Here is an 11,411-nt window from a genome sequence, read left to right on the forward strand (position 1 = left end):
TTAATTGAACAGGGCACGTTCAGAGGCAAGTGCTTCAAGGTGGAGAAAATGAAGGGTTTGTTCAGAGGAGCTTAGAAGTGATAATACTTTGAGGAGACAATGCTTTGAATGATGTATTTTAGACCAACATTTATTTATGATCTGCTTGAGTCTGAGCCAAAGATGATGATGGCAGAACCTGAGTATGGCAGGAAGCAGATCAAGAGACGGGTCATGGTGGAAAGCAGGCGATTTTGCCTCAACATTTACTAGGTGTGTCAGACGAGTGTAACATCTCTGTGAAGGCATTTGCATTAAGGATGCCTGCCCTCATGCTGCTACAGATGCTTGTCTTTCAGCGTAGAGCTGGGGTAAATCCATGTGCACAGAACTGCAGTGAGTTCTGCAGGCCTGCCCAAAGCTACAGGTGGAGAGCAGAAACACCGTGCTGGGTAAGGATGAATACCAGGGCACAGGGCTGTAGTAAGCATCTCTACCTTCTTCTGTAGGCCTCTTTCCTGCACCTCCCTGAATACTTCTAGATAGGAGAAAAAGAATTTGATAAGTAGCCTTCTCTTGTTGGGTGGGTTTGTACCCTTCTATTTTACCACCGATTTTACCAAATCTCTCTTCCTACTGATCACTGAGTTCTCTCTTTATCCATTTTCCCTGGAAGTTTATTCCATTGTTGAATCACCTGCAGACCAGGAGGGCCAGTCTCTTCTAAGTTTGCCGCTGATAACTGCTTTGGTCTTTCCCAGATGCCGTGGGGTTGGGACTACTCTGGATCATCCAATTTAGCTGAACTGAAAATTTTACTGGAAGAATCCATCATGATACGACGTCTTAAATCAGATGTGCTTTCCCAGCTTCCAGCAAAGCAACGCAAAATGGTTGTGGTGTCTCCTGAAGGCATTAATGCAAAGACCAAAGCTGTCTTGGCAGTTGAAGCAAAGAAGATGGCCAAAGGATATGGAAATGTAAGTCAAACTATTTTCATGATGCAGCGTTGGTATTTCAGGTGCCTTTATTTTTCAGATTAGGAGATTTTTTTTGTTAAATCAAATTAAAAACATCAGTGGAGAAACAGTGTCCTGTGTTCCAAGGAAAGTCAGAGCCACACCCCACGCGATGGCACAGTGGAAGACTGTTCAAGGCACAGTTTTAAACAACTCAAAACAGATCTGCTTTTTTTTCCTTTTAAGTGGTCTGCTTTATCCCTTTGTGTCAAATACCATTTATTCTCTCTTTCTTCTTGTTAGTCCCCTGTAATTGCCTTATGTACCTCTTTTGACTCTATTTACTCTTCTGTCTTGCCGTATAATTCCATTCAGTGTACAAACACAGCCTTGTTGAAGCTGAGTTGCAGAGTACAGCAGTAGCCAAAAATGTGAAGACTGGATTTTTGCAATTTTTTCTTCTATGGATGGCAAAAGCATTTTCTAGATGCCTAGATTTTTAATACAGTTCTGTAATAACCTGGGAGTTTTCCCTTGCCATTTTAGTTGGGAAATGCTTTATCAACTAAAACTGCATTTGTGTTATGCTTGTCATTCGACTTGTAGGAGTTGAGTGGGAGATAGGAATGGAGGTGTCAGAAGTAGGAGTGTGAGTATCTGCCATGCCCAGTGGCGTGTAGGCTTCCCCCTCCAATCCCCTTTTGTTTTACGTTTTTAGGCTGATTTTTTTTTGCTAGCAAAGTGTATATGGGCAGCAACAGACATTCCAAATCTGTAAGCAAGAAGGTAGAAAAGCCATTTCTTGGACTCAAATTTATTTTTCTTTCCCTCTGCAGAAACAACAGGAGAAAGAAGCTCTTCTCCTCTTCTACAACAGAACAGCAGAAGCTAAAATCCACTCAGTCGTGTAAGCTGCATGTCACTGGTTCATTCTTGCCTAGTAAAATGTGTTTTTCCGCTGAGAACAGGAAAATGGTGCCTTAGAGATAACAGTGCAGGGACATGAAGCATAGCCTCAAGCCAGCTTAAAAAAAAAATTGATTTTAATTACAATGCACTAAACATTTTCTTCTCTCAGAATTCCTAGGCTGAACAAGTCTTGTGATTTCATTCCAGATATGGTTCTAAACTGTGTCATTTGAACTGTCTGAAATTACTTGGTGTTTGGGACTTGGATCAAGCTCCCTACTCCAGACCCTATTTCAATTTAAGGAGGGGTGGAGTAATGAAACTAAAAGTATCAACAGAATTTGAGAAAACAAATACTGCAGTAGTACTGCAGCAAGAGCCCTGAGCCAAAAAGCTTATGAGATGGTGTGAGCTTTAGTTACGTTGTTCTCTAAGGGTGTCACAGCCGCTACTGGAGTTCTTGGCTCTTCCACAGAGCTCACATGGGACCTCAGTAGCAAAAGTTTTCTCTCATAGATGTGCTTTTAACTGTCTTCTGTAGGAATAATTTCCTTCTGTGACTTTCCATGCCCTTTCATCCTTAGCCTTTTTGCTGGGACTGCAAAGGAGTTGCTTTAGGCCATTTAACATGACTTTTTAATAAGCATGCTAATAACATGAAAACAGTTTACTTTTCCACAGCCCTCTGAATGCAAGGACCAGCTAATGTGCACTGATTTCACAATCTCAGACCTTGCTGCAAAATCCGTCTGTTTGGCACAGAACTGCACTTCAGAGTCCCAGCTCTCGTTTCTGTAGAGGACTTCCTTCCTTTTGTGTTAATGAACAGTTAGTAGAGTTTCTTCCTTTTATATTCAGTTGCAAGTGTGAACTGAATATAAAACCATAAAGTGTTGTTTACTTGACTCTGCAGGCACTGAGAAGTAGGAGCTAGTCCACTTTTTTCTAGGGTTTAGTAGCATTTAAAGTATCAGATATTACAAGGTGCTGATGTACAGTTCCCTCTAGCTAATGGTGCTGTCGTATGAACATTAGCGCCTCCCCTTCCTTACCCTTGATGACAGTTTCCATTGCCGCTCTGCGGAGTCACTGAAATGACTAACCACTTTGTAACTGGATATATGGGGGTGAGCTATAAAATAATTGGGATTTGTTGGCATCTGCTTGCTACACTGAATGTTCACTTTGATATTTGTTTTACTTTAAAACCCAGCAATCCCACTCCGAGATTTCTTTCTTAAATTATGTTCTATAACTGGGGTCTGAACATCACAGAATCCAGGGAGCTGGCTGCAAAGCATTGATGCATCTTAGTATGATGCTGGAAATCCTGCTTGGTGTTGTCTGCCAGTTGCTGCTGGCCTAAGCCGTGTTGTATTTAGCAAAGAACTTGGTATTCCTGGTCGTGCAACAACTTTGCCATTCCAAAGAAAAGAAGGCATTTTTATAATCTACTCTGAAGGCTGTTGCTATATTTACTTATAAATTTTAGGATTTTAGATGTTTTTCGAGCTCTAGTTTATAGTTGACCCAGTTGTATCACAAGTTACTAGATAGACATGTGTTTGGTACTCAGCTGGTATGCATGTGATAAGTCGATGGCAAATGCCAGACGTTTTGATTTAATTAACACTGTTTAACTGGATTTGAAATGAATCTAGTTGCCTTTCGTTTGTCCTTAGCCTATATGCATATGGATGGTTCCTGGAAATAGCTGATGTATATAGGTTGTTAAGCTGTAGTTAATATTAATATGAACCCTTACAAGAAAAACGTTTTTACAATACCCTGATGCATGCATTTAGACACTTATTGTTCTAAAATAAAAACAATCCTAAGTAAACACTGTGTACAGATTAGTTTAATGTATTGTGATCGTGCAAAAGTCAGAAATACAGAAGGGTGGATGGACTAGCCAAAAAGTACAGGCAATTCCTGTTCCTTGGTTTGGGGTGTCATGATTCAGGTAGGAGACAATAAACTGATTCTCAGTGATATACAAGTACAAATGTAGGCAGCTGTCCAGCTGGGATGAAGAAAAATGAGTCGATTTTCGTGTTATATCTTTTTCAATCTGTAGGAGACTTGACTTGCTACTTGCATTTTACTGCAACGTTTTATGCTAACCTATTTCCTAGTTTTTGTAGGATGAAAAGTTTCTTTAAAATCTGTTTTGGGCAAAGTCTGTATTCTCTCAGCACATAATTCATTTTTTTTTCCTCTTTCATATAGAGAATACATCTTGGAGTTACTAGAAAGCGGAAAAGATAAATTCCTGGTGTTTGCTCATCACAAGATAATGCTGGATGCAATAGTTGAAGAGCTGGAGAAGAAAGTAAGTAACGACTGAGTTTTCTCAACTTTATCACTATTCCAGCTTCACAGCTGCTTAAGAGCTCCCCAGAGTTATGGCTGGTCAGCTAGTTTATTAAAGTTAGGGGCAGAGATGATTTCTACTTGCTGTGCTTCTGAATGTGCCCTTCACCAAGGGAGCTGAGCTGTCAGGGGGAGTGCAGGATGGGATGCACTTCGTATTAGCTGAATGGCTTTTGTTGTATTCAGTGTTCTTTACTGATCTCCATCATCTGCCCTGGAGCTTGTGAATTCCTGGAGGAGTGTTACGCTGTGTGGCTCTCTCTACTTTTTCCTCCTGGCTTTCCTCAGAGATGGAGAAGGTAACAACCCAAGCCCAGCTTTGGCTTCATTCCTTTGAGTCTATGGTCTCTGGTGGTTTTGAACTGGCATACTGTAAGGGGACCTGCTATACCTGAGCAGTTGTCACTGACTTCAAAAGTGTTTCACTCATTATTCACGAGAGGTTTCTGTGGATGTTACTAAAGACTTCTGGGTCACGTTGGGGCAGTGTGAAGGATGGTTTAAGTTAATATTTCAAACCATAAACACAGTGGCAATGGTGACTTTGCCTCTGTGGCAGCATTCTCCAGCAAAGCAAGGAGGTTTGACCGTGAGGAATTACAGCCCTGCATCATCCAAGTTTATCATGCCTCTCCTGAGGAGCAGCTGAGATATGTAAGATCCCATCTCCTTCCATTGTAAACAGAGGAAGACTTGAGGCTGGAAAGGTTGTAACATCAGCGTGCAGATAATATTCTGTTTTTTGTTAAGCTGCTTGCCTTTCCACTGTACCTGAGTTGCCAGCTGGTTGCTGTCCTTCCTGTTGCTCAGGATCAGTGTGGGAGCAATGGACAGAGGAGCAAGGCAGATGCTGTTGACAGAGGGGAAGTACATGACACGCTGAGCTACAGTGCCTTAAAATGGTGAAAGGTTTTAAAAAGACAAGAGTTGCATTTTTAACTTTCTTGGTTCTGGCATGGGGAAGGGAAACGGAATCCACTAAAATATGGAAGGGGACGACAGGAAAGGGGACACAAGGCTGCTAAGTACTATCTTCTTTCTCTGCCTTTTCTCAGCGTGTTGAATATATCCGCATTGATGGCTCCACGTCTTCAGCTGAGCGGCAGTCTCTGTGCCAGAAGTTCCAGTTGTCAGGGAAGCAGGTGGTGGCCGTTCTGTCCCTCACTGCCGCAAACATGGGCCTGACTTTGTCTGCTGCGGACCTGGTGGTGTTTGCAGAGCTCTTCTGGAATCCAGGGGTACGTATCCTGGAAGTGTCAGGGGCTAGATGCTGCCTGGAGAGCAGAAATGTTGGCTCTTGGGAGGAGATGTGATGGGCAGGGGATATCCGCTAGGGTTCCTCTCTTTCTCTCTCTGGTGGCTAGTTGTCAGTGCACCACCAGCTGCCTGGGCTTGTAACCAGTCAGCGTGGCTGGTTATACTGCTTGCTGGCTGGAGAAGACTGTGAAAGGGAAACACGCTGTTTCGTAACTTGACAAAGCTCTCAACAGCTCCCCCCACCCAGCCGAGATTTGAACGGGTCCATCATCAATGCTGACCCCCTGGTTTCGTTTGCAAGCAAAGAGCGTAGATTTTTTTCTAGCTTGTTTATCTGTTTCCCTTAATCTCAGCCACATATGTTCTCTAGCATTTTTGTTATTTCTTAAACACTGCAGCTGTCAATTAATTGTCTTTGTCATGTTTTTTTACATAAAGGTTTTGATGCAAGCAGAAGATCGGGCACATCGAATTGGACAGACCAGCTCTGTTAACATCCACTACCTGGTGGCTAGAGGCACAGCAGATGACTTCTTATGGTAGGCAGGAAGTGGAGGGAGACACTTTGATTCTCCTACTGGCTGTTTTCAGTCTGTCACACGTGATGCAAGTTGCTTAATGTTAGTGCTGATCTCCACTGCCTGCAAGGGGAGGAGCAGCAATTGCCAACCAATTGTGAGTGGGTGACATGGCCTGGCCACAGTGGATATAATGAAGTGGGTGATAAGCGAGGAGGAATGAAAGTAGTCACTGAGCAATCTGTCCATTTGAGTGCTCGGACAGGGAGCTGTAGAGGAGGACTGCGCTGTTGCTTTCCTCTCTTGGGTCTTCAGTGAGCCCTTTGATGGATTAAAGAAGTGCTACTGACCCAACTCTGGGGAAACGGGGTCTGAGCCTTGTGGGCTGCAGTAAGAGCTATCAGTGTGCAGCAGTCCTTGTGGCTGGAGAATCTGACATCCTGGGGGAATGGAGGATCTGGGGAATCCTTAATGCTGCGAGGGAACTGACCTGCAAATGATGAAAAGAAATAATCTACCAGCTGGTTCATTTAAAGTCCAAAATTACTTCTTTATTACCTCATTTAAAGGAGCGAATGGAGTAAGTGAACTTGTGCAGTTCCCAGAATATCATGATGGCAAATAATTATAACCCTACAATGAAGGGATCTGGAAACTAATGTGTCGCCCACATTTCACGGAAATTTAATGACAGTAATTCTGCCTTTATTTGTGAAATGCTGTCCAGGCAGTCATTAATGCTTAACTGGAGGGAAGTATGGCTCTTCAAATAAGGACAGTAGCATCCGTTTTAAAAGCAAGAAAAAGAACAAAAAGACAAGGCTATTTGGTAAACGTGTTGTTGTGCTGTGGCCTTTGCCTCTTTCAAAGTGTCCAGTGTGGAGGTGCAGTTGGGACCTCACTAGACCTCGTGGGCCAGTGATGGATTATTCCTCCTGCAGTACATTGGGAGGTACCCCAGAAATGCTGATGCGTCTGTTGATGAGGATCACCACTGCTTGCCTTGGACAACAGGCTATTATGGCTCCCTTTACCTGCATCTTCTTGTTCTGACTTCATACCGTTAGTGTTGCCACAGTCAACTACTTTCTGTCTTGGGTACGCGACCCTTCCAAATATTTATAGCCTGAAATCACATCCTCTTCTTGTTTCTCATTTAAATTGGATTGATGCTTCCTTAGATTGATTGATATCCCAAAACAGGATACAGTCGTCATAAACAATACTAGGGCAGGTTAAGGAGCTAATGAGCTTTGGTAGAAAAGCCATCTTTATACGCCGTTATATTTTTTTCATCTACACATAGTAAATGACAGTGTCTTTCCCAATGGATCATGGAATCTGGCATGTTATTTTCTTCCTTTCAATCATATCTGTTTCTCTCCTAGGCCAATGATTCAAGAGAAAATAAAAGTGCTGGGGGAAGCTGGTCTTTCGGAAACCAACTTTTCCAGTACAGCCGAATCCACCAATTACTATCCTAAGGTAACTGACCAGAAGGAATGGCAGAGGTCCCTGGGAGAGGCTGAATGCATTTTGGATTGTGTATTTCTAGATTTGCAGGTGATTGGCAGTCTGACCTCACACCTGTTCTGCCTTTAATGTCAAAGGTCAGATTCTCCAGCTCCTCCCTGGATCGATAACTTGACTTGGACTCTCCAGAGAGTTCCCAACCCTGCTTTCCTTCTCATTAAAGACATCACAGCCTCTTGCATGTCTGCCTTTTGTTGATGAGAAGTAATGGCATGTGACTTTGTATAGAGTTCAGATTCAGCCAGGCCTGAAGTCCTGCTGCATTCCAGCACCCAAGTATAGCCATATCCCCTTTGGGCTTGAATTCTTTATGGGCTGGTAAAGCTGTGAGGTATCTAGGGCCATGGGACTACCCTTTGATTATTGCTTACTTTCATTGTATGTGGCAATGCATATACAGACTCTGCCTGTTCTAATTTCTCAGCCAGATCCAAAGCAGAAGACCATCTATGAACTTTTCCAGAGGACCTTCTCTGATTGCAGAGATGACGATGATGAACTTTTGCTTTTGGAAGCAGCTGATGCTTGCTGTGAGTTTGACTCTGGCAGTGCCTTTCAAGACACAAAAGAAGAGGGGTGTTCAGTGAGTTCCCCCAAAAAGCGGCGTATTGAGGAGTTTTTTGAAAGTGTAACATAAAAAAAAAAGAGAAGGTGGCTAGCAGTTTTTTTAATATAAAAAACCAAAAGGAATCAAGTATTATTTTTGAATTTTCAGAAATAAAAGACTGTTTTCTGTATCTCCAGCGTGTTTCATCTCAAAGGATGAGAAGGCAGTCTGACAGCATGACGGATGAGTAGTGCGTACCTGGCGGCCTGCAGGTCTTGCAGTCCTGCCTCTGATGACTGAGTGGCCATGGGCAAGTAGCATGCTGCTTTGTTTTAGTAAGTCATCTTCCATAGCTGTTTTATTTATAAAGCAGGTAACTGTTGGCTGTCCACATTGCAGAGCTGTTCTGAGAACTAGTGCCCGAGCAACTGCGGAGCCTTCCATCTCCAAGAAGCTGAGACTGTATTTTTAGGAGTCACTTCACAGGCCCTCACAAACTGTCTCTGGCATTCACTTGAGTAGTGAGGAGAAAAGAAACTGGGATCTGGGGTCTAGACAGATCTTAACATTTTTTGGAGGTGGGGGAGAGGGAGAGACCCAGATTTTGTGTCTCTGCAGAGCAGTTGATAGCTTGAAACCAAGTAGTGTAACTGCCTGCTAGCGTGTGTTGCCTGTTAGGCACAAGTCTGCATGAGCACTCTGATCTCTGGCCTCGTCCTCTGCATCTAATGACCTGCTCCATGGCACGTGCTCATTTCAGTGGAGGGTGAAGCCTGCACTCGCTGTCAGGGATTAAGACTGGTTGCTCAGGGGAACGTGTGTGTGTGTTTTCTTTAAGTCTTGAGACTCATTTCCACAGATGAGTGAGGAGAGGAGGATGTGCAGACTTTTGTCCTGTTTTTGTAGGAAGCTGATTCTGGGTTGAATTGTTTAAATAAAAAGTTGTTTTAACTCATGTTTCCCAAGTTTCCGGTGCCTTTTCTGTTTTAGAATTTCGTCTCCCATTTGGTTCTTAAGTTTGAGAAGTACATGATGTAGTGGGGGTATTAGTGTGGCGGATTTCTTTTTTAAATTTACAGTGGCCAAAAGGTTTGGTTTGTCTGGCGATGCTCTGTTTTGTGCCTTCTAAAACACATTAGCTTTCAAAAGGGAAGCTCCCATGATACTTCGCTTAGAGGTGAATCAACAGCTAATGCCCGAGATATTCGGGGTGGTTAGGACCTGTTATTCACTCCTCTTACAGCTCTGTGCAGGTTACATTGAGACTGCCAAAAGCAGCACTGTTGCTTGACGTGGTGATACTTTTGGTTTGTGATGGCTCAACAAAAATTCTAGAGGCCATTTTTAATGCGGGCTTGGTATAAAGGCAAATTTCCATTTATCATGACTTGTCTTTTCAGGCGTTGCTGCATGGTTGTCTTTTTGTGTGTGAATATTGTTGCCAGTGCAGCGTAACGTAATCAAGAATTCATGTCTTTCCCAGTTCTGATCCTAATACTGGAAGATACTTGGAAACGTGCTAGCGTTGTACAAATGTGACCAGGGAGTTCAGGAGAAGATAAAATTTCAGAGGTAGCAGTTAGATATATTTTACAGCCATAATCTGTGGGATAAGGGTGGGGAAATAGCAAACTAAAGGCTTACATTTAGCTTCTGGAGGCCAGGAGCTAATGTGCTGTGCAGGCAGCATGCTTGACTGTGTACAGATGGATAGCAGACAGTGGCCAAAAGCCCTCTCTTCTGTGGTTGAGGACAAAAAGGGTTGTGCTACAAGATCAAGCTGATAGTGTGATATTTTTTTTCCTGCTTCAAAGGGTTCGATTATCCCGTTTTCAGCAAGTGTCGTCATGGAAATGCCCTACAGGCTGCGTTTGCAATTGTGCTGGGTAGAGATTTGCTTTTCATTCATGACTGCAAAAGGTGCTTTGATGTGTGTACAAGTGAAGAGGCAGAGGACCAGAGATCGCGTGACTGGCCAGCTGTGGGAAGTGTTTTGTCTCTGGATTTGAGAGTGAGAGCTAAACATCATTTCTCTTGTGCCAACAGTTGGCCAGGAGATAAATACACACTTCTAAACACTTTTAAATGGCTTCCTTCTTGAATGTGGAGTATTTAATCTGTTTCTAGGACACATGATCTTTCTACTTGCAGAGAAGGTTGTTCTGAGTAAGGGGTGAGAAATGTTGCCATCTGCCTGCTGAAAAACAAATGGAAGACATTATTTGTGTACCCATAATGTCATCTCCTATTGGAGTAATTCTCTTCCTCCTCGTAAAGCTATAGCTACTTCAAAACAGTATTTTTCTGAAATCTGCTGAGAGTACCCTTGGAGAATTCTGCTTCTCATAAACTCAATTTATCTTACCCATATATTGATAAGTCCCAGCCCTGTTAGAAGAATGCTAGGTGCACTCTTTCTTTGTTAGGACCCATAAAATCTCAGCTGGATTGCTGTAGAGTTACAAAGGCTCTTCAAGTACACTTGAGATTCACTTTAACTGTACTAGATAAAAAAAAAAAAAGGGAGAAGAATCTTGAAGTGAAGTGCTTTTAGTCATTACATCAAGGGATTGGAAAAATTGTGTGTGCCTTAGCCCAATTACACCATTAGTCTGTCGTTAATATGATGAGGAGGTGGTTGGGATGCTGCCAGGTGGCTTCGACAGGACCTCCAAGGCTTGCTGATGAGAATCTGTACAAGGTAGTGTGCAGGTTGCCAGTGAGACCTACAGGCAGGCTCAGGAGTGTGCAGTACTTTACATTTGCCCATCAAAGACACTATAGCCTTGATTTTTAAATCCCGGTAATGTAGATGGAATGAAACATGGCAAGGTCTGTGAAACCTGGGGCTTCTTCTGGGCCTACAGCCTTCACCTTTTCAGTAGGATGTCTTCTATGGTTCTTACCGCTTGTTTTGTTTTCTGTATTTCCTTGGGAGCTTTTTAAGGAAGACTTGTTTCCTTCCTACCTGACCTAATGTAGCCGAATGTCTTCATGCTGTCAGTACAAATGGAAGTGACAAACATGCTGACCACCCTTCTAGACAAGGAAGAGACGCTACTAGAGCAACCACAATTATCAGGTAACTTTGTGTGTATTTGGATACACTGAAAGCCCTTCCAGATTCAGACTCAGAACTGCAGCCTTTCTGCTACTGCAGTGGAGCTGAGCTTGGAACTTGGAGCATTTTACTGGGGTGACATTTTCAGGAAGGATGCCCAACGAGAGACAACAGGTACTTGCGCAATGAAAAGGAGCAGTTTGAACTACTACATCAGTATGTGAAGCTGTACAGCCTGGGACGTGCCGAAGAGGCAAGGTGGTAGGCTGACA

The 11,411-nt window shown here is 43.1% G+C and overlaps 1 protein-coding gene across 4 annotated transcripts in view; it reads left to right on the plus strand.

The window, feature by feature from the left end:
* Positions 1-9,033, plus strand: part of SMARCAL1 (SWI/SNF related, matrix associated, actin dependent regulator of chromatin, subfamily a like 1) — a 35,219-nt gene extending 26,186 nt beyond the window's left edge. For 3 of the 4 annotated variants that reach the window (XM_035572650.2, XM_050711680.1, XM_035572651.2), the window contains exons 11-17: positions 741-959; positions 1,775-1,845; positions 4,080-4,182; positions 5,279-5,461; positions 5,919-6,019; positions 7,387-7,483; positions 7,956-9,033. In XM_035572650.2, coding sequence (XP_035428543.1) covers positions 741-959; positions 1,775-1,845; positions 4,080-4,182; positions 5,279-5,461; positions 5,919-6,019; positions 7,387-7,483; positions 7,956-8,168 — 987 coding nt within the window. In that variant the 3' untranslated portion in view covers positions 8,169-9,033. The remainder of the gene's footprint in view (positions 1-740; positions 960-1,774; positions 1,846-4,079; positions 4,183-5,278; positions 5,462-5,918; positions 6,020-7,386; positions 7,484-7,955) is intronic. The other variant, XM_050711679.1, reaches the window with a different exon arrangement.
* Positions 9,034-11,411: the final 2,378 nt, after the last annotated feature.

Source organism: Cygnus atratus, chromosome 6 (assembly GCF_013377495.2).
Source record: "Cygnus atratus isolate AKBS03 ecotype Queensland, Australia chromosome 6, CAtr_DNAZoo_HiC_assembly, whole genome shotgun sequence".
Lineage (NCBI taxonomy): Eukaryota > Metazoa > Chordata > Aves > Anseriformes > Anatidae > Cygnus > Cygnus atratus.